Source organism: Falco cherrug, chromosome Z (assembly GCF_023634085.1).
Source record: "Falco cherrug isolate bFalChe1 chromosome Z, bFalChe1.pri, whole genome shotgun sequence".
NCBI classification, from domain to species: Eukaryota; Metazoa; Chordata; class Aves; order Falconiformes; family Falconidae; genus Falco; species Falco cherrug.
The window spans coordinates 16577856-16604072 of record NC_073720.1 but is presented as its reverse complement, the minus strand read 5'-3'; the positions used below and the strand labels follow the sequence as shown (position 1 = coordinate 16604072).

The following is a 26217-nucleotide window of genomic DNA, read 5'->3' as shown; positions in this document are numbered from 1 at the left end:
AAAGCAAATTGTGATCTGGAGTTTGCATAAGTGGAGCAAGACTCTGGACTGAAATTGAACAAAAATAGGTGAATTAAATTGTGCTGCGGACATGTGAATTCAATCATTTGCAGTTAATGTGATAATATTAGAAAAATGCATTACATGGTGGCTCCTTCATTTAGTTCCTGTTGGTGTGGAAGGTTTTAAAAAGATTGTTACCACATCATGTATAAATTATGCACGAAAATATATTATTCTGAAAAAACACTTATTTTAAATAGCCTCGACAGTTCAATAATATTGTCACATTGGAGGCTTAACTTTGTTGGATTAAATTTAGAATTTCACCTGCAGCTTTTCTGCAGGAGCCTGTTCCTTGCGGAGGCAGCCACAGGGCACAGTGTGGCGGGGTGAGATGCACCTGTAGCTACAGGTGTCCTGCTAGGTGTAGCTGCAGCCTTGGTCCCGTTACGGACACCTTGCGCTGTTTGTTCGTGTCGGGAAGCAACTACCAGAGAATATTGCCTTCTTGGAAATGTCGTTTCCAAGCTTCCGAGGTTCCCGGGGACGGAGGGACGGAACCGGCCGCTAGCGCAGGGCAGGCGCACGCTGCTTGGATGCTGAAGCCGATCCCGGGAGGGGGGGGGGCGGAATGCCGACGTACCGGTTCTGCGTACGCGAGGCGACCAGCGCGGCCCGAAGCGCGGGCGAGGGCCTCCAGCCGGGGCAGCCGAGCGGGCCGTGGGGCGGGGGCAGCCCCCTGGGCGCCCCGGGCTTCCCCGGCGCGTCGCGCTCCCCGCCCCCGGCGGCGCCCGGCGCCGCGGTTGCTATGGCGACGGGCGTGGCCAAGCCGCGAGAGGGTGCCGTCAGTGGCGCCGGGCCGCGACCATCGCGGCGGTGCCCGTGGGGGTGAAACTGAAAGTGAAGAGATCGGGCCGCGGGGAGGCGGGACCGAGCTGCCGCGCTGCGCCTGGCCCCCTGCCTAGCCCTGCGCCGGTCGCCAGCTCCCTCCCATGAGCGCTTGAGCTGCCCCGGCCTGAGCATGTCGGAGAGTTTCGACCGAGCTCCAGGTGCCGGCCGGGGCCGGGGAAGCGCCGCTCCCCTCAGCGGCGCGGCCCGCCTCGAGGGCAGCGGCGCCCACAGCTCGGGCTCGGCTGAGGAGCAGCAGCAGCAAACGGGCGGCCTCTTCCCGCAGCAGGAACCATTGCGGCCTCCGAAGACGGCGCCGCTGGTCACCAGAATCACAGGTACGGGCCGCCGCGCAGCGGCCCCCTCCCCGCTAATCCGGAGGCCCCCAGTGCCGGAGGTGGCGGGTAGCAGCCCCCTGAACCCCGCCGCGCTCCGCTCTGCTCCTGCTTCGCTTGTCGCTCCGGCTCCCCTGCCCTCCCTTCGCCGTCCCATTGAGGCCGGAGCCGTGGGGCTTCCTCCTCGCCTCCTTCCGGCCGGGCGGCGGGGACGCGGCCTTTCTCCCACCCCCCGCAGGCGCAGAGAGGTGGCGGCGGCGTGAGGGCCCGCCCGGCCCCTGGTCGCTGCGCCGGGGGCGCCGGGCCTCGGCAGCGAGGCGTGTCCGAGCCGCGGGCCTGTCCCCAGGCAGCGGTGTGCGGTGTGGCAGCCGCTCGCAGCGCCTCCCTGCTCATTCCCCCCGTTCTGTGCCCGCACATCGGTGTGTGCGTTTTATCCGTCCGTTAATCTGACCGCAGATGGCCTCAACCTTCTCGCTGAAGAACTCCAGCCTACAGGTTTGCCAAAAAGTAAACCCAACCGAACAGTAACACAAAGCATTGTTTGTCAGTTAGCGTTCAGGTACGTATCAGATTCTGTTTTCCGTAGACTCAGGAGCTGCTAATCTATAGAGGTACATTTGGAAAATGTGGATAATACGGTTTTAAAAAAACTATTTCATTGGATTTTTTTGGCAAATGATGTACAAGAATGATGTTTCTTTGAAGATTATGTTAAAGATTAGTGATGTCTTCCATTCGTCAACCCTCAGAGTCTTGCATTTGTGTCTGAAATCTGAGAAAAACCCACAAGATGAGCAAGCGTACCATAAGCAGACATACTAGTTTAGTTTCTCAGGTTAGCTCTTTCAGAAAACATGTTTTCATGGGAGGGGAGAGAGCTCTTTTTTTCTTTTTATCCTTCCTCTCCCTAGGTTTTTTGTCACCTTCACATAACCCTTATGTTTACTTTATGTCGCATTGAAAGACATCTGGAGATTGCTAAAGTGAAAACTTCATATTTAAGAAAAACAGCAAAAGCAGTATACTCAAACTTGAAAGCATATTTGTAGTAAAAGTATATTTAAAGTCCCAAAAAAATTACATGTTCTGTGTGTACTCTGTGTGAATACATACTAGTTTAGTGATTTCTGAGAGAAGCTGTTAACAAAAACTTTTCAGAACATCTGCAACAAACGGGAATTCCATCTGGATCACAAGATAAAGTTTCAGTTCTTGATTCTGGACGAGAAATGGCTGAACCTCAGGTGGCTGTGGCTCCTGTGGTAACGTCAAAGTTGTCTGTTAAAGCACCTGAATTTTATCCATCAGGATACAACCAGAACTTCCATCAGAACTTCACAGTGAGTGTTTATCTTCTCTTCTTAGTATATGCCAATTTACTTCTATTCAAATTAACAGTGTTTTCTTGAGATCTTTTATATCAGATAACTTGAATGCTGCATTTACTGAAGATATTCCAGAAAATCTGATCATAACCCCCCAGAGTCACAGTCAGAATGTTAAGTGATAATGAGTGAATATTACAGTGTACATGAGAGCTTTTATCATGGGATATTTTGCAAAAGCTTGCTGTACATAACCATGTTCCTTGTTGATTACACCCAATATCACAGTAAGCTGTCTTTTTGGTGACTGAGATTTTAGGCAGAACTATGATGCCTCTATCACCAAGACTGCAATTTAAGTAAAGGCTTGGCTGCACTTCTATGCAGATTTCACAGGTTTTTGAAGGAAGTGTGGGAGAAAGCTTGAACTTTAGTTTTTCTGAGCCTAAAGTTTACCTTTCCTAAACTTACCGTGCCATAGATATGATTGGCCATGACTGCCTAATTCAGTGTACAGTCACGTGTCTTGTAATTCCTTCAGTGATATCGTATCCCCAGAGGGCAAAAAAAATAGGTTAGGCTCATTCCTAGCAGTTACCTACCCACATACCTTGTAAGGAATTTTGCAGCCAGACTAAAGGTGCTCGCAGATCAATATTGTAGGTGCATCATGTATAAAAAGTTGATACGTCTTACTGTCTACGCCATTTTCTTCCATGTTACTGCTTTAGTAGTTCTACTCCAGGGAGGTTCTATGTGAATTCTTGGAATATTCTTCTGTTACACAGCCAAACTCTGTTACTATATATAAACAGATGGGAACTATTACTTTTACAAGTGCAATCAAGTGATCAATTATACTGAAGCAAGTGAATTTTGAATAACTTACAGAAAAACAGTTGATTTGAATGCTAAATACAGTGGTTTCGTGTTTTAAAAGTCTTTTCCTCAGCAGTAAAATTGATGTTATCTAAACGTTACCAGCTTTGCCAGCTTACTGAATAGAATTACTGTCCTCGGTAATACAAACCCATAGCCAAACAACTGTTAACAAAATGCCAACACAAACATGCTTCAGTGACGGACAGTCAGGGGAAAAATAACTACTTTGCCCCCGTACTTGTTACATGTTTTCTGTAAATAAAGGATTTCAGCGCATAAAGGCCAAAATCCCCACCATTGGGAATGGCGTACATAATGCATACTTGAAAAGTTGTGAGGCCAGCAATGTTGCTTTTCAGCTGTTTTGCAAAAACACACAAGTATGTAGGAGTTCCTGGTTGCTATGTTGTGGGAATATGCTATATGTGACTCATCTACTGGTAGAAATAAGTCTTAAAATGCTAGCAACACCTAGAACATTTATTTGGAAGTATGTTGCAGGGACCTTAATCTAATCAGAATATTCTAGGCACAGAATAGTGGTGTTTCAGACTTCTGTTCTTCATTATTATGATGTTTTGGAATTTTTACTCTAGTGACTGAATTAAATTCATAAATTGGGCCCAGCTGCAATAAAAATAAATTTATCACTTTACTGTTACACACATTTTGACAACTTTTAAAATTTGAATCAAAGTTTTGAGAAACTTCTATTTTTATGACCTAAAATTAATACTTTTTAGCTTTCATTTAGAATGTTTCCTGGAATTTATCAATCTGAAAACTCCCATTTCTTTTATGAACTACACTGTAGTTTTGCTGTTCAGCATTTATTGTTTTAGAAATAATGCTGATTTCTTGTTTAATCACACATTACTGTAATTACTATGTGTGTCCATACAACATTTGATTATTCCAGAATTACAGAATGGTTGGCGTTGGAAGGGACCTCTGGAGATCATCTAGTCCAACGCCCTGCTAAAGCAGGTTCCCCTACAGCAGGTTGCGTCCAGGCAGGTTTTGAATGTCTCCAGAGAAGGAGACTCCACACGCTCTCTGGGCAGCCTGTTCCAGGGCTGTGTGACCCTCAAAGTAAAGAAGTTCCTCCTCATATTCAGATGGACTTCCTTGTGTTGCAGTTTGTGCCCACTGCCCGTTGTCCTGTCACGTGGTGCTACTGAAAAGAGCCTTGCCCCATCCTCTTGACACTTGCCGTTGAGATATTTGTGCATTGACAAGATTGCCTCTCAGTCTTTTCTTCTCCAGGCTAAACAGGCCCAGCTCTCTCAGCCTTTCCTTAAAAGGGAAATGCTCCAATCTCCTTATCATCTTAAGTGTAGTCTTCTGCTGAACCCTCTCCAGTAGTTCCCTGCCTCTCTTGAACTGGGGAGCCCAGAACTGGACACAGCACTCCAGGTGCAGCCTCACCAGGGCAGAGTAGGAGGGGAGGATAACGCCCCTCGACCTGCTGGCCACGCTCCTCCTCCTAATGCCCCCCAGGATCCCACTGGCCTTCTTGGCCACCAGGGCACACTGCTGGCTCATGGGCACCAGGGAGCCCTAGTGGACAGCAAGTTCCTTCCCCACAAAGCTGCCTTCCAGCAGCTGCCTTCCAGCTGCCTTCCAGCCTGTTCTGGCACGTGGGGTTATTCCTTCCTAGGTGCCGGACCCTACACTTGCCTTTGTTGAACTTCATTAAGTTCCTCTCTGTCCAACTTGCCAGCCTGTCCAGGTCTCACTGAATGGCAGCACAGCTTTCTGGTGTATCCTGGCTGGAGAGTTTCCAAGCAGGTTGTTCGGAGAGATGCTAGTTCAGCTGTGTGTGATTAAGCTGCAGTTGTTGCACAATGATGTCATAGTTCTGTGGAACAAAATAAGTTTATTGTACAGAACTTTTACTGAGCAATTTGAAATTGCCTAGTACATTTGATTTCCTTCAGTGAAACAGAATATTTAGCAAGTTACACATAGGCCTGTTAGCCTTTATTCTTTGGCTTTATAAGCTCCAAACCATTAGAATTGTAGAATATTTTAGGCTGGAAAGGACCTCTGAAGCTCCTCCACTTCAGTCCCCAAGTCAAAGCAAAACCAACTTGGGTCAAGTTGTTGAAGGTTTTACCCTTATAAGTAATAACAATTTGCCACCATTTCCATAAACTCGTGGGGTTTTTTTCCTATTTCTGATGGGCAACATTAAGTAACTTTATCTTCAGTATTGTTCACTGAGCAAATACTTTAGCTAATTAAACATCCTAGGAAATATTTCTATTTTTCCTTTTGTTATACTGATATGTCCCCCGTTAGCTTAAGTTGTGTACCTATTGAAGGCTTTTGAAAAAAATTTTTTTCCTAACATGTTCTTTACAGGTTGTGAAATTAATGTCAATACTTGATTTTCAGAAATGTGTATCTGCCTTTCTCCACAGCGCATATCGAGATAAAAATCTTTCACAGATCCATGTTGCCTCACAGTAGAGACTGAGGCATTTTGAAAACAGCAAACAACACCCTGTCATTGAGGGAGGGGTGGTGGGGAGAGGGAGAATTTAATTATAAACCTTATCAATGTATTTATGTCTGCTAAATAAAGAAACTTTTACCATTTTTAGCTAAATTTTTCATTACAGTAGGTGTATTGTAAACCTTTTTCTTGTAAGTAGTACCTCAGTTGAGGATTCTGATATTCTGTATGTTACAGTTACATCTTGAATTGTTAATTATAAGTAATTTCTTTAGCAGTCTCTCCTACAGCTCCTGCTTGCACTTTTGACATCTATATGAGATGCATTTCAACAACCTTCTGTGTAGCATGACACTGTTGTACTGTGTTACTACTTGTGGTGGGTTCACCTTGGCTAGACATCAGCTGCCCACCAAGCCACTCATCACTCTGCTCCTTAGAACAGTGGGGGAGAAATTAAGATGGAAAAAAAAAAAACCCTTGTGGGTCAAGATAAAGGCAGTTTAAAGAGAACAATAGCAAAAATCACACACATGGAAGCAAAGGAAAACAAAAGATGTTACTCCCTACTTCCCATCATCAGGCAGTGTTTAGCCACTTCCTGGGAACTGGGGCTCCAATATGCATAGCAGTTCCTCTGGAAGACAAAGGTCATAAATAATAAGTGCCCCCCTTCCTGCTCCTGTCTCTTAGCTTTTGTATCTGAGCAGATGTCATATGGTATGGAATATCCCTTTGGTCACTTTGGGTCAGCTGTCACAGCTATATTCCCTCCCAAGATCTTGCCCACCCCCAGCCTACTGGGGCGGGGGGTGGGGCATGACAGCGGGTGGGGAAGGGAAGGTTGGAGAGACAGGCTTGATGATGTGTGAGCACTGCTTAGCAGTAGTCAAAACTGGTGTTTTACTACCACCCTTTTGGCTGCCAGTACAAGCACAGCACTATGATGGATGCCGTGGGGCTTGGCCAGGGCCAGTACATTACTGGTGACATCACAAAGTATGCTGCTTCCTTTGCTGTTCCTCTCACACACTAGCATTGTAATCATCCAGCACGTTATTGACTTGTGTTGTTACACATGTTCATTTCTGAGTGGACAAAATTAGCAGGCTTCTGTTCTGTCAGCGGGAGCATAAACATCAATAAAGTGATATTATGCTACCTTATCCTTTCTCTAGGGGACAGGTGTGTTTGCTGTCTGTTTTTTAACCTCAGCAGCTGGAAATAATGCAGTACCATTTGAATAGTTTCATGTCACACCTTGTAATATTTCATCCATTGCTAAGAGATGCGAATTCGCTTGAAAACTTGAAAAGATCAGTTTTCCTGGCTACACTTTCTACATGGGAACACTGTATTTATCTTCTGTAATCTCTCCCTCTTCTGCATATTGTAGAACGCTATAACTCTGTGTAAACCCAAATAGTTTGTTTCAAATTTTCAGATTTTCCTTCTACAGTTCATATAGCTGTAGCACAGCTTATGTGCACATAGCCTCAGCTTGTTCTTGACAGATACACTTTGTTTGTTAGTTAATCTTGCACCCAACTTTGCAGACTGATTTATTTTTAATCTGTCTTTTGATGTGTTTTGCTGGGAGACCCAAATATCTATAAAAACACTAGTTTTTAAGATGATAGGACTGCTGGAGCTTTCAGATGCATTGAGGCCTATGCTCTCTAAAAATGATGACGTGAACTGTGTAATAAGATCACTGTCAAGCATGCAGAGACTCAAGACTTAAGCACTGTATGGTTACTTCTGGAGCTAGTAAGTGTAACAATATTATTTTAGATTCTTTTAAATATTTGGTATATTCTTTCACTGCTATAGGATTCTTCCTTTGAAGATAGATACGATGGCTATCTGACTTTGGCAGAATATGTACAAGACTTCCTAAACCATCTCACTGAGCAACCAGGTTGTTTTGAAACTGAAATTGAGCAGTTTGCCGGAACACTGAATGGCTGGGTCACTGCAGATGAAGCTTTACAAGAACTTGTTGAACTCATCTATCAGCAGGTAGCCTGTATATTCTGTCTTAAAAACATGGATATTATACCTCTGTTACCTGGTATCCAAGATATGCATACCAGTATTATCTGTTACATAGTCGTATCTACACAGTATTTTGATGGTTTGAATTTTTCCTTTTAAACAGAAACATACAGGGAAAGATTTTGTTCAATAAATTGAAATGGTAGCTCAAGTAGGACACCTGGACGGTTGATAAATTTCCCTGGTTTACTCTGTTTCCTTTGTGTGTTTGGATCTCCTGGGTCACGTACTAGAGTTGAAATTACAGCACTTGAAGGAATTATATTTGACTTGCTGTATTTGTGTAGGAAAGATTGAAGAAACTTGAGCAATGAGTTGTACATTTTTATTCTACCCTGCAAAAATTTTTTTCATAATACTATGAGACCTTTAATTCCTTGGTATTTAAAATAAATATATATATATATATATATACCTACTGTACACATCACCCTTTGGAAATGCTCCTTTATTTGACAGGCTTTCTTCATTTGGAATGTACCTATTTCACAATAGCATAATTGGAGAAAAGGAAAGCTCATCTAATGGTAACTGCGTCCAAACCCATTGATGGATGTGGAAATGAGGACACAGACCTTGAGCTGAACTTTGTACTAATTGGGGGAGCCATTGAAAAGAACAGCTTAATACATGTTGCTTAGCAAATGAGCTGCTGTCACTGTCTTTTGGTCTTGCTGCAAAGGGTGAAGTCAGGCTTGTGCTTGCTATGTTTAACATCAAGTGTCTCTCACTTTCCTGGGTTGGTTGCTTTCAGATTCTACCTTGAAGAGTGCAAATTCTTACTCGCCTTTTAAGTGCAGGTACTTGCAGAATATTGTAATCTGGGGGATGTAGAATCTGCATGGCTGGTTAGTCGTTGTACAGAACTGTGGAGTCTCAGGTTTCTTATTATACAGAATTGATGCACATTCAATTCAGGATGATTTAGTTAGATGTTAAGATTACCTGTGCTATGTTTGGTGACATCATTTTCCCGTAATTTATTTGAACACATGGATGATAGTTAAAAAAGAGCATATTCTCTCTTACCTTTATTGGAGGAAAAAAAGAGGAATTTATCCCATTTTAACTTCTTACATGTTAAATACATTGACTCTAATGTAAGTCTTAATGTTGCTTCTTCCTCTCTCCCTCTATTTAAAAACAAGTACAGTGTTAGGGTTGGCTGTGCCTTCCTTAACTGAGAAGCATTCAATGTTATCAGTCTGAAATTACGTGAAAAATAGAACAGCACAAAACATCTGTGCTAGTATCCAAAAGCATCTGATTCTAGTTTTGTTGTATGTCAGGATAGGATAGTGTTCCAGTGTCAACTATGCTTATTTTTGTTCTCTCTTGAGCAGAGGCTCAAGTATTTGTGTTTCTTGGCTTACCAAAAAACAGTTAAAATTGCTGAAGTACATTTATAAGCATTTGCGTCAGTGATACTAATTTAGCCCAAATGAGCAGATTTACAGTTGTTAGGTTTGTGAAGGAAAAAGACTAAAATAAAGGAAACCCAAGTCCTGTACAGTCTTTCCTTCATCTGCGTGTCAATTATCTTCACCTATCTAAAAGTATTAATTACATAATTCCCCGTTGTTCCCAATCCATTTATGTCTCTGGACGGAGTGAAGTTCCAGTTCTCTTGTTTTCCAAAAGTTGAACTTTTGAACTGACTTCATAGTTTAAGAATCTTTACAGTTGTGTAGTTAATACAGTGGATTGTGTTAAAGCAACTAAAATTTCTCAATATATGAATTGGTAGATTAGCCTTCATGCTTAGATTGTGACTTTTTTGAGTCAGAGATAGACTGAATTTATCAGCAACAGTAATTCAGGGAAGATGATACTGTGTTTTAATGACTAGTTATTAAGATGATATAAGGTGGGGGTTTTTGTCTCTGTGTGCTATGCCAGGTCATAATACCTAAAATTTAATTGTTTCAGTATTTGATGCAACAACAAATACAGACTAACTAATGAGGAAGATGATGTTTTAAACCCAAATGAGGCTTGGAGAACTGAGTGTGGGTGTGTGTTTTTTGTTAGGAAAGAGAAGTGTAGTTTAAGTGATGTATTTTGCACAGAAAAGAGGGCACCTCTTCTGGTCCAAATAACTGATTGAACCAAAGCACCAAAAAAGCTCATTAGCTATTTCACATGTCTCTTACTGGAAACGAAATTCTATTAGACTATGCTAATTACTTAATTTGTTGTATATTCCTATTTTTTTTTTCCAGCAACTTTATGCATATAGTACAGTTACAGTGAGTGCATCTTTTTATTTGCCTGTAGAATGTAACTAGCTGTAATGCACTGACGTGCTAATGGAAAGATGCTTTTTTTGAACATGTTAGAAGCAGAAGCATGCAAGCACATCTATGACACTAATAGATAATCAAGATGTAAAAGGAATGTTCAAAGATGATAAAGCCGAAGGAGAAGTTTAATGAATTCTTGGTGTCCATGTTTTCTTTTTGGCAGAGCTGATGGATTTATTTACACCAGAACCTATTTTCACTGAAGCTGTATCTGAGAAAAAATCTCAAATTCAGGTGGTGTTGAAAGGAAATTCAAAACAAGAGAACAGTAATAAATTGCCAAAATAAGGGCATGTTCTGTGTTAAGTGCCATGAGAGGTTGAATGTAGATGCTGTTGAGTTCCCAATTACTTCAAAATTTCAAGGGGTGGAAGAAGGTATCAGGATTAAAGCAAAATATTTTCAGTCTGTAACTTCCATTGTGGAATTTCATTGCTACCACCTGTTTTTCGATGACAGAAGTGTAAAAGTTCAACAGAAACAGGACTTGCTTTGGAAAAAAGGATCCGTCAAGAGCTATTAACTGTCATGATACAGTTTTAATGTCTGAATGAGGAGTTTGCTATTCTGCAGATTGCTACAGCATGTACAGGAGAAAATACTTATCTTTAGTTGTGTTCTTGCACTCCTTCCCTGTGCACTCACTATTGCCAAGCACAGATTCTAGGTTAAAGAGCTCTTAGACTGAATTAAGGCAACTTTTTTTAATGTTGTTTTAATGTACTCATCACTCTTTGAAAAAGTATCTTAGTGTCCACTGTTGATTTTTTTGTATGAACAGTTTGTAAGTGACTTTAAAACACTCTCTGGTTGTAGGTCAAAACAGAGGAGTCTTGAGGATACGTGGCATAATGACAGTTGTTTTCTTAGAGCCTCAAAACCACAACAGTATAATGAATTTCTGAGTGCTGATATGCATACAGCAAAGTGTTGATGACATACAAAAATTAACATGAAAAATAGTAATTATTAATCTTCTGCTCTTCAGTTTTCTAATCAACTGTTATCACAGTTTCCAAAAAAGCTTGTAAAGGTATTTCCTGACAGCCCAATCATGAGTTTTATGAATAATGTATTTTTTCACATTTCTTTTGGAAGGCCACATCTGTCCCAAACTTTTCCTACATGGGAGCACGGTTGTGTAACTATCTGTCTCACCATCTAACCATTAGTCCACAAAGTGGGAACTTCCGACAGTTGTTGCTTCAAAGGTCAGTAGCAGCACGTAATTTTAAACCTATTACTTCCTCAGGTTACGTCTTCCTATTTTGTATGTAACTGTCAACGTTGTGTGCAAAGAGGTATATATTTAATACAGAAGTTTAGATTGAGGGTTAATAAGCACAGGTATGTACTGGATATTGAATATATGTATTCTAAAATATTTTAATATTTTTAAACATGCAAATAGGTCTCTTCAGAGTACTGTAGGCTCTTTTGAACTGAGTATCTTAGACTGATCCCAAATTACAGGGTAAATTTGAAAGCTAGTCAACTTTAAAAGTGTACTAAATGCATATGTACTGTCCCTGTCCTTTGACTCTTGCCAAGACTTTCTTCATTGTGTTTTTTCTTTAATTACTTTTCCAGCTGCAGTTGCAGTGTAAGGTTCATTCATTGATCGGCTAACTGATTTTGTGTCTATGAAGTAGATGCTAAAATCCAGAAGGATTAATTTCTTCGATTTTCAGTTACTACAGAGTTCTGGTAGCGTACGGTTTAATAATGGTTAGACTTTGTAATTAACAAAAATGCAAGGTTTTTTAAATGGATATATTTCCTTTAAAATCTTAACAGCATGACATTTGAAAGAGTAGTACACTTTAACACTTCAGAATTCTTTAGAAATTAACCTTTTTTTCTTTAAGGACTTCTGGCTTTCTAAGTCGTAGGCTTGCTGCCTATTTTAAAGGTTTCACTCTAGTCCACCTATATTTAGGAGCAAAAGCGTGATAAACTTTTGACAGCAGTGTGCTCCGATGATCTTTTCTCAGGAGTGTTACTGTATGGAGAAGCTGGGAATACTTTTTTTTCCCTTCTCCCAAAGCAGATGAGCCCTTTTGCCTTCAAAATTAGCACTTTCATCTGCTGATTTTTTTTTAACTGTGTTTGTTACTGAACTTGAAGGAAATCCCTGTTAGTGTTGGATTATCTGGTTCCTGTTTTTTAAAGCCAACCCAACAGGTAACATTCATTTTAGCACTCTGAAGCCATGAATTTAAAGTTGCTTATGTTTTTATTGCTAATATTGATGGAACTAGAGGGGGGGGTTGGGGAATGAACAACCTAACAATATGCCCTCAGAGAGCTCCTCTTCTATTTCTCAGCCTGAGTTTCTACCTTAAATTTTGTATTTCAGCTTCTTAGCTTTTTCAGTTTCTGTAGTGTTTCTTAATCCATTACATAATCATTGAGGATACATTAGAATTTGTCTGTTTTCCATTTATCTCTTTTTTTTTTTTTTTTTCTGTTTTTGAACAGCTATGTAAACTTGTATATTTTTGGTACAGTTGTTGAATCCTACTAGAAAAATTACCTCACTGCTATGTTATCTTAATTGTCTCTATTTGTGTTTATATCTAAATTATAGAACCATAAGACTTACAGAATGGTTTGGGTTGGAAGGGACCTTAAAGATCATCTTGTTCCAACCCCCCTGCCATGGGCAGGGACACCTTCCACCAGCCCAGGTTGCTCAAAGCCCCATCCAGCCTGGCCTTGAACACTGCCAGGGATGGGGCATCCATAGCTTCTCTGGGCAACCTGTGCCAGTGTCTCACCACCTCCACAATAAAGAATTTCTTCCTGATACCTAATCTAAATTTACCCTCTTTAAACTGGTTTTAAACTGGTTTAAAAAACATTACCCCCTCATCCTATCACTACACTTTCTGGTGAAGAATGCTTCTCCATCTTTCCTGTAGGCCCTCTCCAAGTACTGGAAGACCACTGTAAGGTCTCTCTGCAGCCTTCTCTTCTCCAGGATGAACTACCCCAACTCTCTCTGCTCACAGGAAAGGTTCTCCAGCCCTCTGATCATCTTTGTGACCCTCCTCTGGACCTCCAGCAGGTCCATGTCCTCCTTATGTTGGGGGCTTCCAGAGCTGGATGCAGTACCCCAGGTGGGGTCACATGAGAGCTGAGCAGAGGGGGAGGATCACTGCCCTTGACCTGCTGGCCACGCTTCTTTTGATGCAGCCCAGGATATGGTTGAGTTTATGGGCTGTAAGCGCATGCTTTAGGTCATATCAAGCTTCTTGTCAACCAACACCTCCCAAGTCCTTCTCCTCAAGGCTGCTCTCAGTCCATTCTCTGCCCAGCCTAGTATTGATGCTGGGGGTTGCCCCAGTGCATGTGCAGGACCTTGCACTTGGCCTTGTTGAACTTTCTGAGGTTCACATGGTCCCACCCCAAGCCTATCAGGGTCCCTGTAGATGGCATCCCTTCCCTCTAGCGAATCAACTGCACCACTCAGCCTAGTGTCATGAATTACACATCACTGCCACTTAAAATGGTGACATAGAGAATTTAACAAACAAGTGTAAAGGCATCTAAGACAATGTGGGCAACACCCTGAAAAGGGGAAAATGTCTTTCAGAGTGTATCTCTTTTATATTTCTGTGGATATTTGGCTGTCTGTGTTAGATTTCCTAGTCCCATATTCTAGTATATATGCTGTGTAACTGTCTTTACAGTTTGCTCTATTTAATTTTGCTGTCCCAAGTATCTCAGTGCTTGAAAGCCTAATCATGTAACCATACATATTCATCTAAAAGGACACAAATCCACAGTGTCCTTGTGAAGTCCTCTCTTTTCCTTCACAAATCATACTTCCCAGCATTCAGCATTTAGCAGTTTTAATGCAGTTCGTAAGTTGAGTATTGTGTTGAATAAGTATCATGTTACATGTGTTGCAATGTCTACAGATATGATTTTGTTTTAATGTTTACAGGTGTCGAACAGAGTATGAAAACAGAGATGAAGCTACCAAAGGGGATGAGACTACTCGAAAACAATTTCATGCCTTTGTGCTGTTCTTGGCTGAACTTTACCTTAATCTAGAGGTAAGAAGAAAGTTGCATGTCAGGTAGTTTTTAATTAATTTTTTGTTGTGTTTAGGTAAACCCTGAAATGGAATATAATATGAGGTGTTTTTCTGAAGGGAGACAGGAATACAGTAAAAGAACTTAGAACAGTTTCATTGTAATGCATATCCAAGAAACAGATAAGCAAAAAAAGGACAAGGCCTTAGAAGAGAAGTATATAAAGGGAGTGGGGAGTGGTGTGTGCGTGGGTGTGTGTAAGAATTCATTAAAAAAACAACCATAAACCACCTTTGCAATGAAGCTTTTGATACCTTCTTTAACTGGCAAAACCACCAAGATGACTGTGCTTAAGCAACATAGGAAATACTACAATCTAGCAGAAGCAGAAGCAGGATCAATAACCATGTAATTCTGTATTCAGCCACTTATAGGAACTATTAGCAAACCCTTTTTATTAAATCCTCAAGGGTTTGCTAATAGTTCCTATTAATGATTGAGCAATTAAAATCAAAATGAGCAATTAAAAATGCAGACCTTTAAAGATATTTCTTCTAAAGGCCAAGTCCTTGGCTTATGCACGAAGCATGAAATCTTGTAACGAGATTGCTTTTTTTGTATCTGTGATATGTACAAAAAAGTGTATGTACACTTAAAACTTGCTTGACTTTTATACCTGTGAGTTCAGTAACTACGCTACCTGTGCTGTAATGTACTTAAAAATACATTTTTGATTGATAATTTCAATGGTTTGATTTAAGCAGACATTATAAAAATGTTCTGCTGGCATGACGATAGAAAATAATTCTCTGATTCGTCCATTTCTGATCATAAGTGGGCCTTGAAATCTACTTTTCACTTGCTAGAAGTAAAAAGGAAGATTTGCTATGGGTTTGGGGGAGAGGGAGTTGTCCAGTTCTCTGGAGTATACCATTTTTTTAAAAAAACATTTTCTATAATTTTTAAATACATAGTGTCTTCTGGAAGTAAGCCACTACAGTTTTAGGGAGTGCCTAAAGTAGTATGGGAAAGAGCATAGGATTTGGGCAATTTCGGATTTTGTGGACAATGCCAGGCATTTGGTAGCTTTTCTTAACAATTTATTAGCAAAGAAACAGAATGCTAGACATGCGTTGTTATGTATATTTCGGAATTGGAAGGATGTTAATCTGAAGTCTGTGTTCTGAAAATAGCTATTGTATTTGGTATGTTCTTCCAACTGAAGAGCTCAAATAAGTTTATCACAAACCAAATCATACAGCATTCAAGAGAGAAAATAGAACAATTAATTTCTAAAATTTAAGTCTTTAAAATATTTTTTATATATGTATTTTGCAGATTAAAGGAACAAAGGGACAGGTAACACGAGCAGAAATTCTTCAAGAAGGCCTTCGGGAATTACTAAATGCGCTTTTCTCTAACCCTGTGGACAGTAACTTGATATGTGCAGTGAAACTCCTGAAGGTGAAACAGTAGTTCTTAAAAAAATCATCAAGTTTTTTAAACTTCCTACGTTGGGAGCAGTGGGGGAAACGGCAAATGGGAACTCTTTACATGGTTTTATGCATTACATCAGTAGCAAAGCAAGCTGTACTTCCCCGCCAGTTAGTACCATTATGAAACTGAGCCAACAAAAAAGTACATACTGCTGTGAAAGTAAAATGCAAGGCTAATTATGTACATAAAAGAGCAATAGAACTGAAGCAAGGCACAAAGGAGTAAGCAGTCTATTCAGGGCTCCTTTTGCTGCTTCTGCTACGGGAGAAAAATTAACACAACTTGAATGAATTTTGGGGGTTAGGGTATGTTCTCTGTTCTGAATGACACTTAGCAGTTAGGGTCTACTACTTTTTGTAGCAGAAGGTTGTTGATATCAGTGACTTCATCCTGTATTGTCTGCATCATTACTGCTGTAGAAATATGTATGTCTCTTTCATGATAAAAACAAACCTCTGCTCTTAGGTTTTACTTTCTCTTAAAAAAATTGTTAGACCCTATACAGGGAGAAACTTTTATCTTCACTAGCCATGGTTATACTCATATTTGGGAAAACACAGTTTATTTTAGAAATGAAGGGTTTTTAAAAGCTAAACAGTATTTTTCTGGAGGTTTATTTCTGGTTTTTTGTGGTTGGTAGGTTTGTTTTTCCTCACTCTACCCTCTTCCTGCCACTCCACTATTTTTCAGTCTTTTTTGTTTTGACCCAGAAGGAGTTGTGTAGGACAACCTTCTTCCCCTTAGGACCAGCGACCAACTAGTTTTATGATTTATTAACACAAAATACAAGACATGGTCAGATACAATAACTCAGTGGTGGTTATTTTAACTGGATAAGCAAGTCCTGTGCCACACGTTGTAACTTAGATCTGGTCACTATTCAATACAAAGAACAAGAGGAGAGGAGAAAAGAGAGAGAGTGAAAGAGAAAAAAGAGATATCACTACCTGTGGTTCCAGCAGCATCCCACTAGATCTTTTCACTCTGGGTGTTTTCATGGTGGGGCTCCCACCCAAGCTTTTTGTTGATTTGGGTTATACTCTCTAGAGGATGCCTCCTTATTTATATACAAAGTGAGGTATGGTCTGTGCAAGCTCACCATGTGAGCTGTGGTAGCAGGGGGTCCTCATTGGTGGTCGTGAGGGGTCTAGGGCACCCTTGCTGTGCACATCAGCAATTGCGCTATGTTACCACAGAAGTTTCTTCAGTTCCTCTCTAGTCTGTGCAGAACAGCTTTGCACCACCTCCACTTGAATTTGTGTACTAAGCAACATTTAAGGCAATTATCAATATAACAGTTCCTTACACTGTTCTTTTTTGAATTTAATTCCAATTCTGGCAGCTTCTTTTGATATGGTAAATAGAGGATATGGAAGAGAGATTTTACATCTTCTGACTTAAATCCTTATTGAAGTTTGGATATTTATGAAGGTTGCTTCACAGCAAGTGTGAGGGTGTTCAACAAGTCCACTCACAGCTGTGGTTAATCCTTATATTGGCAGTCTTCTCTGAAGCAAGGCCCACTGAAGGACCTTTCAGAAAGACAGTACACAGATCAGGAATCTTTCCAGTGCTGCTATTTTTTATTATTTTCCCCAAAGAAGGTGGAGATCTCACTGTTTCTGTGGATATTCTTGGAATATTTATTTGGCTTCACAGCATCCATTCTAAAATAAAAGACAGTGAATAAATAATTATATGACATGTTGCTAAATCTAAAAGGTGTTACAGAACAGATACTTATTTTTTTCCAATGCAAGTGTTTTCTGATGCCTTACAGTATATACAAATGTTTGAGTGTATCTGTAGCAAGATTGGGCAACCTGATAAACCCTCATTGCTGGCTGGGGTTAGACCACAACACTACTGAAGCAATAAATGTCTCCGGTTGTCTTTTCCATTTAATATAGTGGTAGATAAAGATTTTTCACCTGTTTGCTTTGCAGTATGTTTACTCTTAATTAAACTTTCTTGGTGCTATTATCTAAGTATCTAGGATCAAGCTAGGACCACAGTAGAAAACTGGGAATACCAACAAGATGCTTGCTTTTATCTTTGCATTTTGTTCCTTTGTATGGTCAGGTGCCATTCCAGGCATTGTGGATCATGTAATGTTTATGCTGAGTAGATCAGGAATTGCAATTAACTTTGATCATAGTGTGTCATGGTTTAACCTCAGCCAGCAACTAAGTACCATGCAGCCACTCACTCACTGTCCCCTGGTGGGAAAGGGGAGAGAATCAGAAGTGAGAAGGTTGAGATAAAGTTTAATAGGTAAAGCAAAAGCCACGCATGCAAGCAAAGCAACACAGGGAATTCATTCACCACTTCCCATCAGCAGGCAGGTGTTCAGCCATCTCCAGGGAAGCAGGGCTCCATCACACGTAATGGTGACTTAGGAAGATGAATGCCATCACTCCAAACATCCCCCTCTTCCTTCCTCCCCCAGCTTTATATGCTGAGCATGATGCTCTGTGGTATGGAATATCCCTTTGGCTGGTTCAGGTCAGCTGTCCCAGCTTTGTCCCCTCCCACTCTCTTATTCCCCTTCAGCCTTCTCTGGCAGGGCCAGAAAAAGTGAAAGTCCTTGACTTGGTATAAATTGATACAAATATGTATTACTTAGCAACAACTAAAAGCATTGATATATTACCAATTTTTCTCATGCTAAATCCAAAACACAGCACCGCACCAGCTGCTAAGAAGAAAATTAAGTTAATCCCAGCCAAAACCAGGACATAGGGTCAAAATATTTTTTTCCAATTTGACTCCTACTGTGCAATTATTGGGCAATGAAGCACTTACTCTTAACATAAAATGTGTTCATCCACAGCAGTTCTAGAGCTCTCTTAGCAGCAGCTTCAGTCTCACAGATTTTTTGTATTAAAATTCAGGCTGGCTTGGTCAGATAATTCTTGGCTCCTCATATATACACCCAGATGAAATTCTCTGGCACATGTGATGTCAGCTAAGTTGACTGAAGGGTTTCTAAAGTTTATTAAACCACTTGTAACTGTGAGGTGAGCTGGTGGCATAACCTGCAAAAATAGGTTCCCCTTTTTGAAGCATGTACTTTAATCAAGTAACATCTGACATGTCATTGAAGAGTTGTTTTAAAATCTTATTTCACTGAAAGGAGAGAAGTGGCTGTAAACTTCTAGGTAAAATAAACATTGGACACAGAGCTACCATACTGTTCATAGTCTTATTTACAAGGTCTGTTAATCTGTGGGGCAAAAAGATGTAGCCAATTGGGAGCTTCAGCCCTCAGGCAGTCACACACTGTATCTGAACATTATGGATTGTTACAGAATCTCTTCTGTTGATAGTTTATTAAATTTTTGTAGTTTTCTTCTTAAAAAACCCAAACTTTATCCTTTTGTCTGTCTTTAGTTGACAGGCTCAGTTTTAGAAGATGCCTGGAAAGAAAAAGGAAAGAATGATATGGAGGAAATGATTCAGAGAATTGAAAATGTTGTGTTGGATGCAAACTGTAGCAGGTGAGAAGATAAATTTATGTGCAGTGTTTTGTTTTTATATTACAGAGAACACTATAAAATCTGCAAGAATCATGAACACGTTAAAAACTTTTATTTATGAAAAGTAAGATGATGTTTCGGTCACTTTCTATGTTAAAAAAAGGGTATTTTTCAGTTGAGGGGGTTTGGGGGCTTTTTGTTTTTTTTTTTTATTTTTTAATAGAGTTGCAAGTTCCACTCTTAATGATTTATTTTATTTTTTTTTAACCTTCTAGGTCTTGAAAACTTCCATAAGTGCTTTAGGCTCTAAGAGCAAGTATATATACAAGAGACAATAGTGTTGAAATCTCATAGTTTATACTTTTATATCTGAATTTAACAGTATTAAATCGATACAAACAGTATTAAATATATGCAAATTACTATACATGTAAAGGCAAAATGGAATATGCTTTGTGTTTTTTTTTCTGGAGAGCATGTCTTTTTGGCAGGTTCTTCATGCAGTCTGGAAAAAAATGAGTGGTTAGTTGATGTATTGTGCTTCTTTTTGCAAAGAACTGCATGCATGAGGTTACCTGATTTTGCTGTGCTTTATCCTCAGCTTCTTGCAGACTTAATAAAAACCTATAGAGGGTTCAGATACTGTGACCTGATCTCTTGCCACATGGAGGGAGGCCAACAGGTAGCTCATAGCATCTGTGGGTTGTAATTTGAGTTTCCCCCAGTGAGGATGAGGAAGATTTTGCTTCAGGAACAAGAGAAAATTGATAGCACAGGCAAAGGCTTCAAAGACACAGAAGCACAAACTACAACTGAAGATTTTATTTGTATTTTTATTCCTTAATGAGACTCTTCTCAATGGACTCGCTCAAAAGAAGAACGCAATTTCTCTTATATTAGGGATGAAATAGGTGGTAGTACCTAATGTGTGAGAGACATTACTTCTCACTATTGACTGGAAAATTTCAGTGTGATTAAGAGGGCTGAAGTTAGGAGCATAAATTAGATGATTAAAATGAATTTGAAGATCATCCCCTTGTTTTTCCCAGTCCTATGCTTTTATCAGAAAAGGATTTGTTCCTTAACCTGTGCTCAGGCTTGGTATCTTGATAAAAACTATAACAATTCCTGCTTCATATGGGCTCCTTATTTTACCACAGAGGAAGTGAGAGGGTGACTGTCTCATAATTGACACATAAAGCATCTAGACTTGCAGGGGGGGAAAAAAAACAAACTCAAAATTACCTAGACACTGGACCAAATACAGTCTTCTAGAGCTTGGGAGGGGGAGGGTGGGTATTTAATTATCTAGTATTTGCAAGATAAGGGATGCCCAGTTTACTGCTTAGCACAAAATATTCTAACTTTTTCAGTGCTTCTTTTTATTTCAGAGATGTGAAACATATGCTTCTGAAACTAGTAGAACTGCGATCGAGTAACTGGGGTAGAGTTCATGGAACTTCTCCACTTACAGAAGCTACCCCTGAAAATGACCCAAACTATTTTATGGTAAGGATGTACAGACACTTAAGATTCCTTAATTTAATGCAAATTTAATTTGGTTCATAGACAAACATGTTGCTGAAAACTACAAACAGCTGTCTCTTCTGAATTCATATAACTTTCTGTATAACTTTATTCTTAGAATGAGCCAACATTTTACACATCTGATGGTGTTCCTTTCACTGCAGCAGATCCAGGTATGTCACAAGCTTAGTATACCTGTCTTCTCAGTCTTCTTTAAAAAGTTTTAGTTAAGTACATAAAAAGTTGTTCTTCACATGTCTGAAATTCATACAACTTAAAAGACAAAATTGTATCTGAATTCTTGGCTTTGTATAACACATGCCTTATTCTGTATTAAAAGAAGGTAAATTAAATGGAGAATACATATTTGAGTTATTATAGTTCAGAACTTGTGCCATAATCCTCAGCACTTGGTCTCTCCAGAAAGTCGGGTATCTTCAAGTCTTCTTTTGTTTTATCACTTGTTAGTAGCAAAAGGGTTTGTTTCTTCCTTGGTTTCTTTTGTTTTCTGTAAACTGAGTACAATGTGGTATAGCATCATTTGAGGTAAAGACATCTGTGATTACCTTTACAGTTCTTTGGGAGCTTAGGTATCATTCTTAGAAGTCAGCTGACGTCCTGAGAAAACACTAGCAGAACTTTTTTCTAGAATATGTTTCATGACATTTATGTTTCGTTAAACAGGCTGTTTTCAAACTGTATAGATGTATGGTAATATAGCGGGCTACTCCCACATATTATTTAGTCTCACTTTTACTTTGCCAGATTATCAAGAAAAATACCAAGAGCTGCTTGAAAGAGAAGATTTGTTTCCAGATTATGAAGAAAATGGAACAGATCTATCGGGACCTGGAGATCCGTATGTTTTCTTTTTGAGTTACAGGGTTTTTTAATAGAAGTTATTTTTGCTGCAGGGTTAGGAATCCAATCCTGACAAAAATGAAACTAAATACAATTACTGTTTAGCTCTACAGTGGAAGTTATGCATTTGTTTGGGAATAAGTTGGTTTGTAATCAGACAGGTTTTAACAAATCTTATATTTATTCACTGGAGTAGGGTAATTAAATTTCAGATATTTATGCACATGTATGAACATACTCTCTTCTGCATTTTTTTTTTAATTTACAAGCAAAATGAAGCACCAGACCTTCAAGTGTTGGTAGCGAGGCAACCTAAATTCATTTGTCTGATGCACATACACATCCCAGCTAGAGCTGATTACAAAATTTTCATTTTTTCAAAGGGAGGAGGTTGTTTCTCTCCTTAGGATAAGTAGTGTTCCCTCAATTAAATGGCTATTCCTTATTCCTGTAGAACTAGAAAAGCAATCTAATGGCAAAGGGGGAAGGAATGGATGGGACTGTAGTCAGACTTTCTGACACTGGTTTATGAGAATTCGGTAGGAAACCAGTAAAAGAAGTACGGTCTGAAATAAATTGCTGTGAGCTTTGTACTCATCTGGTTGAAGGAGGAGGACTTTCAGATCATGATTTGATACCTAAGAACATTTTCAGTGTTCAGGTGTTTTATGTGTGGTAAGAGTTCTGACCTGGATCAGTATTTTTGTAAGTAAATTAGAAAACTTTTAGATTGCACCTAGCTGAGGGGCATGGCAAGAACTTTGGAAGACTAGACATGTCATTAGAAATCAACAAGCTCATATGGAGGGGAAAAAAAGAGCCATGTGAACCTCTGTGCTTAGAAGATTAAATTAAATGCAAAATGGAGACAGAAGGTTACGAAACACAGCAAATCTGAAGAGTGACATGTGGAAGACCATTAGTCAACCTTCATGCAAGGTGGCTGTGGACCCTTCTTTTGTTGAAGGTTTAAGAAGAGCTTAGCCAAATATATGCTGATCCTCTGTCAGCTATTTCTCATGACCAAGATCAGGGAGAAGGTTCTGTGTTGACTCCCTTCTCAACACTACACTTCTACAAGAAAGAACAAATAAATATGTATGGGTCCCTTCCAGCTCAAGATACTCCACGATTCTGAGATTCAATGCACAATGCTGAAGAAAAAAATGCTTTCCTTGTATGTTTCTATGACGCTTACTGTAATTTTTGTGTGAAACATACTATTTATGACCTCTCTACAGATAAAATACGCTCATTCCCTAGTCTGGAACTAAGGCATGCAGAAGATGATAAACTGAGCACCTGAAATTAATGCACACTTTTTGCATCAGTAGCTGCTGACTCTTTTCTTTAAGGCTGTTCAGAATTATATACACTTACCATGTCCATTGTTTTAATTTATGTTGACGAACACTCCAGCTGAACCTAGAGAAAACAAGGAATACTCAAGTTATGTCCCCGTAACTGGGGAGAAAGAAAGTTGAAGTGATGCTCATCACTTCCCAGCTTTATTTTGAAACTCTGCAATAGTCTCCACTCTGTGCAATACTTACTATCATTAATGGGATCCAGTCTTTTCTGTGACCTAAGACAGGTCTTTTCTGAAAGGCTGGTTACCATAGAATAGAACATAATGTAATGCAGATGCAATAGGGAGGGGAATGAAGGTTGCCTTCCTTCATGTATCAACAAACAGGAATGTATGTTTTCTACATAAATACATCTTTTGACTAGTGTGCAGCCAAGATGGTTGATGCAGCACCGGAACTAGGAAGTTGACCAACCAAGAATTATGTTAATATGACGCTAATTACGGTTTTTGCAAATAGATCAGTACAGATGCATTATTAAATTTTGGGAAGCTTTTATTGTCTTAGCTTGGATTGTCTTAGCACATTTTCTATCATCTCAGGAATTACTTCTGTCTTTAAAACTCTGAACAGCATAAGATGATGTAAATTGGTGACAAAAAACTGTAGCTATTTCTATCTATTCTGCTTTGAGGTTTCCATTTGTTTTCCTAGTGCCCATGATTTTTTTTCCTCTTCATCCCCATTAAGAAAAAGTTACAGTTAACTGCTGTTTGTAAAGCTCTGTGTTATTCTTGACATCTACATAAATGTTTCTGAAAACCTGTATGTAAACTTAACATCTTTGGTGATTTTTTTTTTAAGGTATTTCGATGACATTGATGATGAGATGGATCCAGAAATTGAAGAAGCATATGAAAAATTCTGTCTAGAATCAGAACATAAGAGAAGACAGTGAGATGTTACACATTAATGTTAGTTTATTAAGCCAGTTCAGGTATGGTTAGAACACAAGGGGACACAAAACATTTGTACCAAAATAAGGAACTTAAGTTTCTCTAAGTACTGAAGTTACACAATTTCCATTTTGTTTTAACAGAATCTGCCAAAAATTGTAAACTTACACCTGGTAACTTAAAATGTTGTGTATATATCATAGTTTATTTTATGTACAGCTATATGAGCAATGTTTTGGCTGAAATAAAAATAATTTTTAAATTACCATAACTGACATGAAAATTTAATGTGGAACTGTCCCATAAAATTTCCCTTGAGGGAGAGGGGGGAAGAATAGCTTGATCTAAATTTAATTGCTTGTTTGCTTGGTTTAGTATATATTGGGATTTACTTATCCTTTTCACCATATACAAAATATCAGGTATTTAATTATTTTTTTTCCCCCTAAGGAGACTATGATACAAATACGGATATTTTTTTTCTGTAGATCACAATCATGAGAAGTGGTTTGTGAAGGTTTTGTTTTGTGGGGGTTTTCTTGTTTTGTTTATTCTCTTTTTCTTCCTATTCCAAAACCCATATGGGTGAGGTCTGGATCTTTTTTTTTTTTTTTTGTGGAATAATGTGTTATATGTTGCTATGTGAAAAGCAAGCAGTATTTTATAAGTCGGGTGCTTTCAAGATCTTTGGTTCAGATAAGCTTATTTTAAACTTTTACAAGCAAAAACCTATAAATTCTTGTTTTTAAGACTATATGCATACAGTTGTTTTAACCCATGCTTCTCAAAGAGTATGTGTAGTGCCCTGTATTTTTTTTTCTTTGTAATGTATTTAACATGTCTAACCATCCAGCAACCTGTGTAACTTTCTCCGTTCTTCTAATTCTGTGTAGTTTGGTTTGATTTTGTAGTTGGAGTAAATTCATATATTTCATAAATGTTAACTTTCTGAAGCCAGCTGCTCTTTTTTGACTCCATATAATCGTGTTAGTTTTCCTAGGATACTCCATTTTGTTGCCAAAACTCAGTTGTACTGTTTCCTGTTATGTTACTGGTTAGACTGAGTAGAATCCCTTACCAAAACCAAAGGGAAATATTTCCCAAAAGTTAGCTACTATAAAGAACACATGTTGTAAATATGCATGTAAATAATTCTGTTAATATTTCACTGTTACTTGTTTGGTTAAATAACTTCTGCATCTGCTAATGGAGTGAGCACTGACTGTTTTCTGGGTGTTTATTTAACATACTTACATAGTTTGGAGTTTTGAAAAATAAAATTTAACTAGCTTTGTTTCCTTTGGTATAATTTCACTACCTTGTCATTTTGCTTTAAAAAAAAAATTGGGGGGGTGTTCTTTTGTCTCCCCGTTTTTCTTTAAAGTACACAGTTGCAGAGAGTATTATCTGTTAATACTCACTGGAAAAATAAAACTTACCAAAGGGCAGTATGGTTGTAAAAACTGTATCACCATTTCAAAGTCTGTAGACTAAAATCCAGAAACTAGAAAAGTGAAAATTAGATTAGATGGTTTTCACACACATTCTCTGACGTTGAGCGTATTTTTCATACTTCCTGCTGACTTTACAAGCAGATGTCTTGTGGAAAACATACTTACTCAAAACTTAAAATCTCAAGGAACAAGCATTTATATATGCATTAGAGTAAAATAATTGTGTCTTCAAGAGACTCCACTTTACATGTTTTAGTTTTACATCTTTTGTAGTGTGTCTTTTTTCTGTAAAGTAGCTGTCAGGCTCTAGATGTGTACTCTGTCAGCTTGTGGAGACAGTATGTCTTACATGTAGATAAAAAATGCCAAGTCATTCCATAGGAAAATGCTGGGAACTGGGAATTGTTTATATGAAGCAATTCAGATGCAGGTTTGCAAAATAAGCTTTGTCCTCCACCAGAAATACTGAAAAATCATGAAGTAAGACTTTTTTGTTTAGGGTAGTGGAGAAGTTCATGGTCTTGGTACATACGAAGGTTTGTAAGAGCTTTAAGCATGTACTGCAATAAGGAAAAATTAGTTTTAATTCTGGCCTACTGAGTAAGGGAGACAGGATAATCTTTGCCTTAAATACTTAATCTTTCCTACTTGTCTTAAATCTTCCAGGAATCTAATACAAATTAGTGATGGTGTAATGAGACCTTCTGCAAGAGAGCAGAAGAAAGCACATTTCGCACTGTCATAATTGCCATTTGCTGCTTCTCTGCCCGCTTCTGGCTGCTGATAGTTCTATGTATGATAGAGAGGGGTCTTGAGAGGTTGAAAGATGGTTTCA

At 39.2% G+C, this 26217-nt stretch overlaps 1 protein-coding gene across 3 annotated transcripts; it reads left to right on the top strand.

Annotated features, from left to right (window-relative positions):
• Positions 1 to 848: 848 nt before the first annotated feature.
• PAIP1 (poly(A) binding protein interacting protein 1) lies at positions 849 to 25223 on the top strand. 3 transcript variants are annotated; one of them, XM_055698324.1, is made up of 11 exons: positions 849 to 1229; positions 2385 to 2566; positions 7728 to 7916; positions 11354 to 11466; positions 14208 to 14319; positions 15637 to 15762; positions 19189 to 19295; positions 20666 to 20783; positions 20920 to 20974; positions 21567 to 21660; positions 23837 to 25223. In XM_055698324.1, the coding sequence occupies exons 1-11, from the start codon at positions 1025 to 1027 to the stop codon at positions 23928 to 23930; spliced, it is 1395 nt and encodes a 464-aa protein (XP_055554299.1). In that variant the 5' UTR covers positions 849 to 1024; the 3' UTR covers positions 23931 to 25223. The 3 variants fall into 3 exon arrangements, with proteins under 3 accessions (XP_055554299.1, XP_027653344.1, XP_014142562.1); XM_027797543.2 differs by lacking the exon at positions 849 to 1229 and adding an exon at positions 1267 to 1721; XM_014287087.3 differs by lacking the exon at positions 849 to 1229 and adding an exon at positions 1267 to 1785.
• Positions 25224 to 26217: the final 994 nt, after the last annotated feature.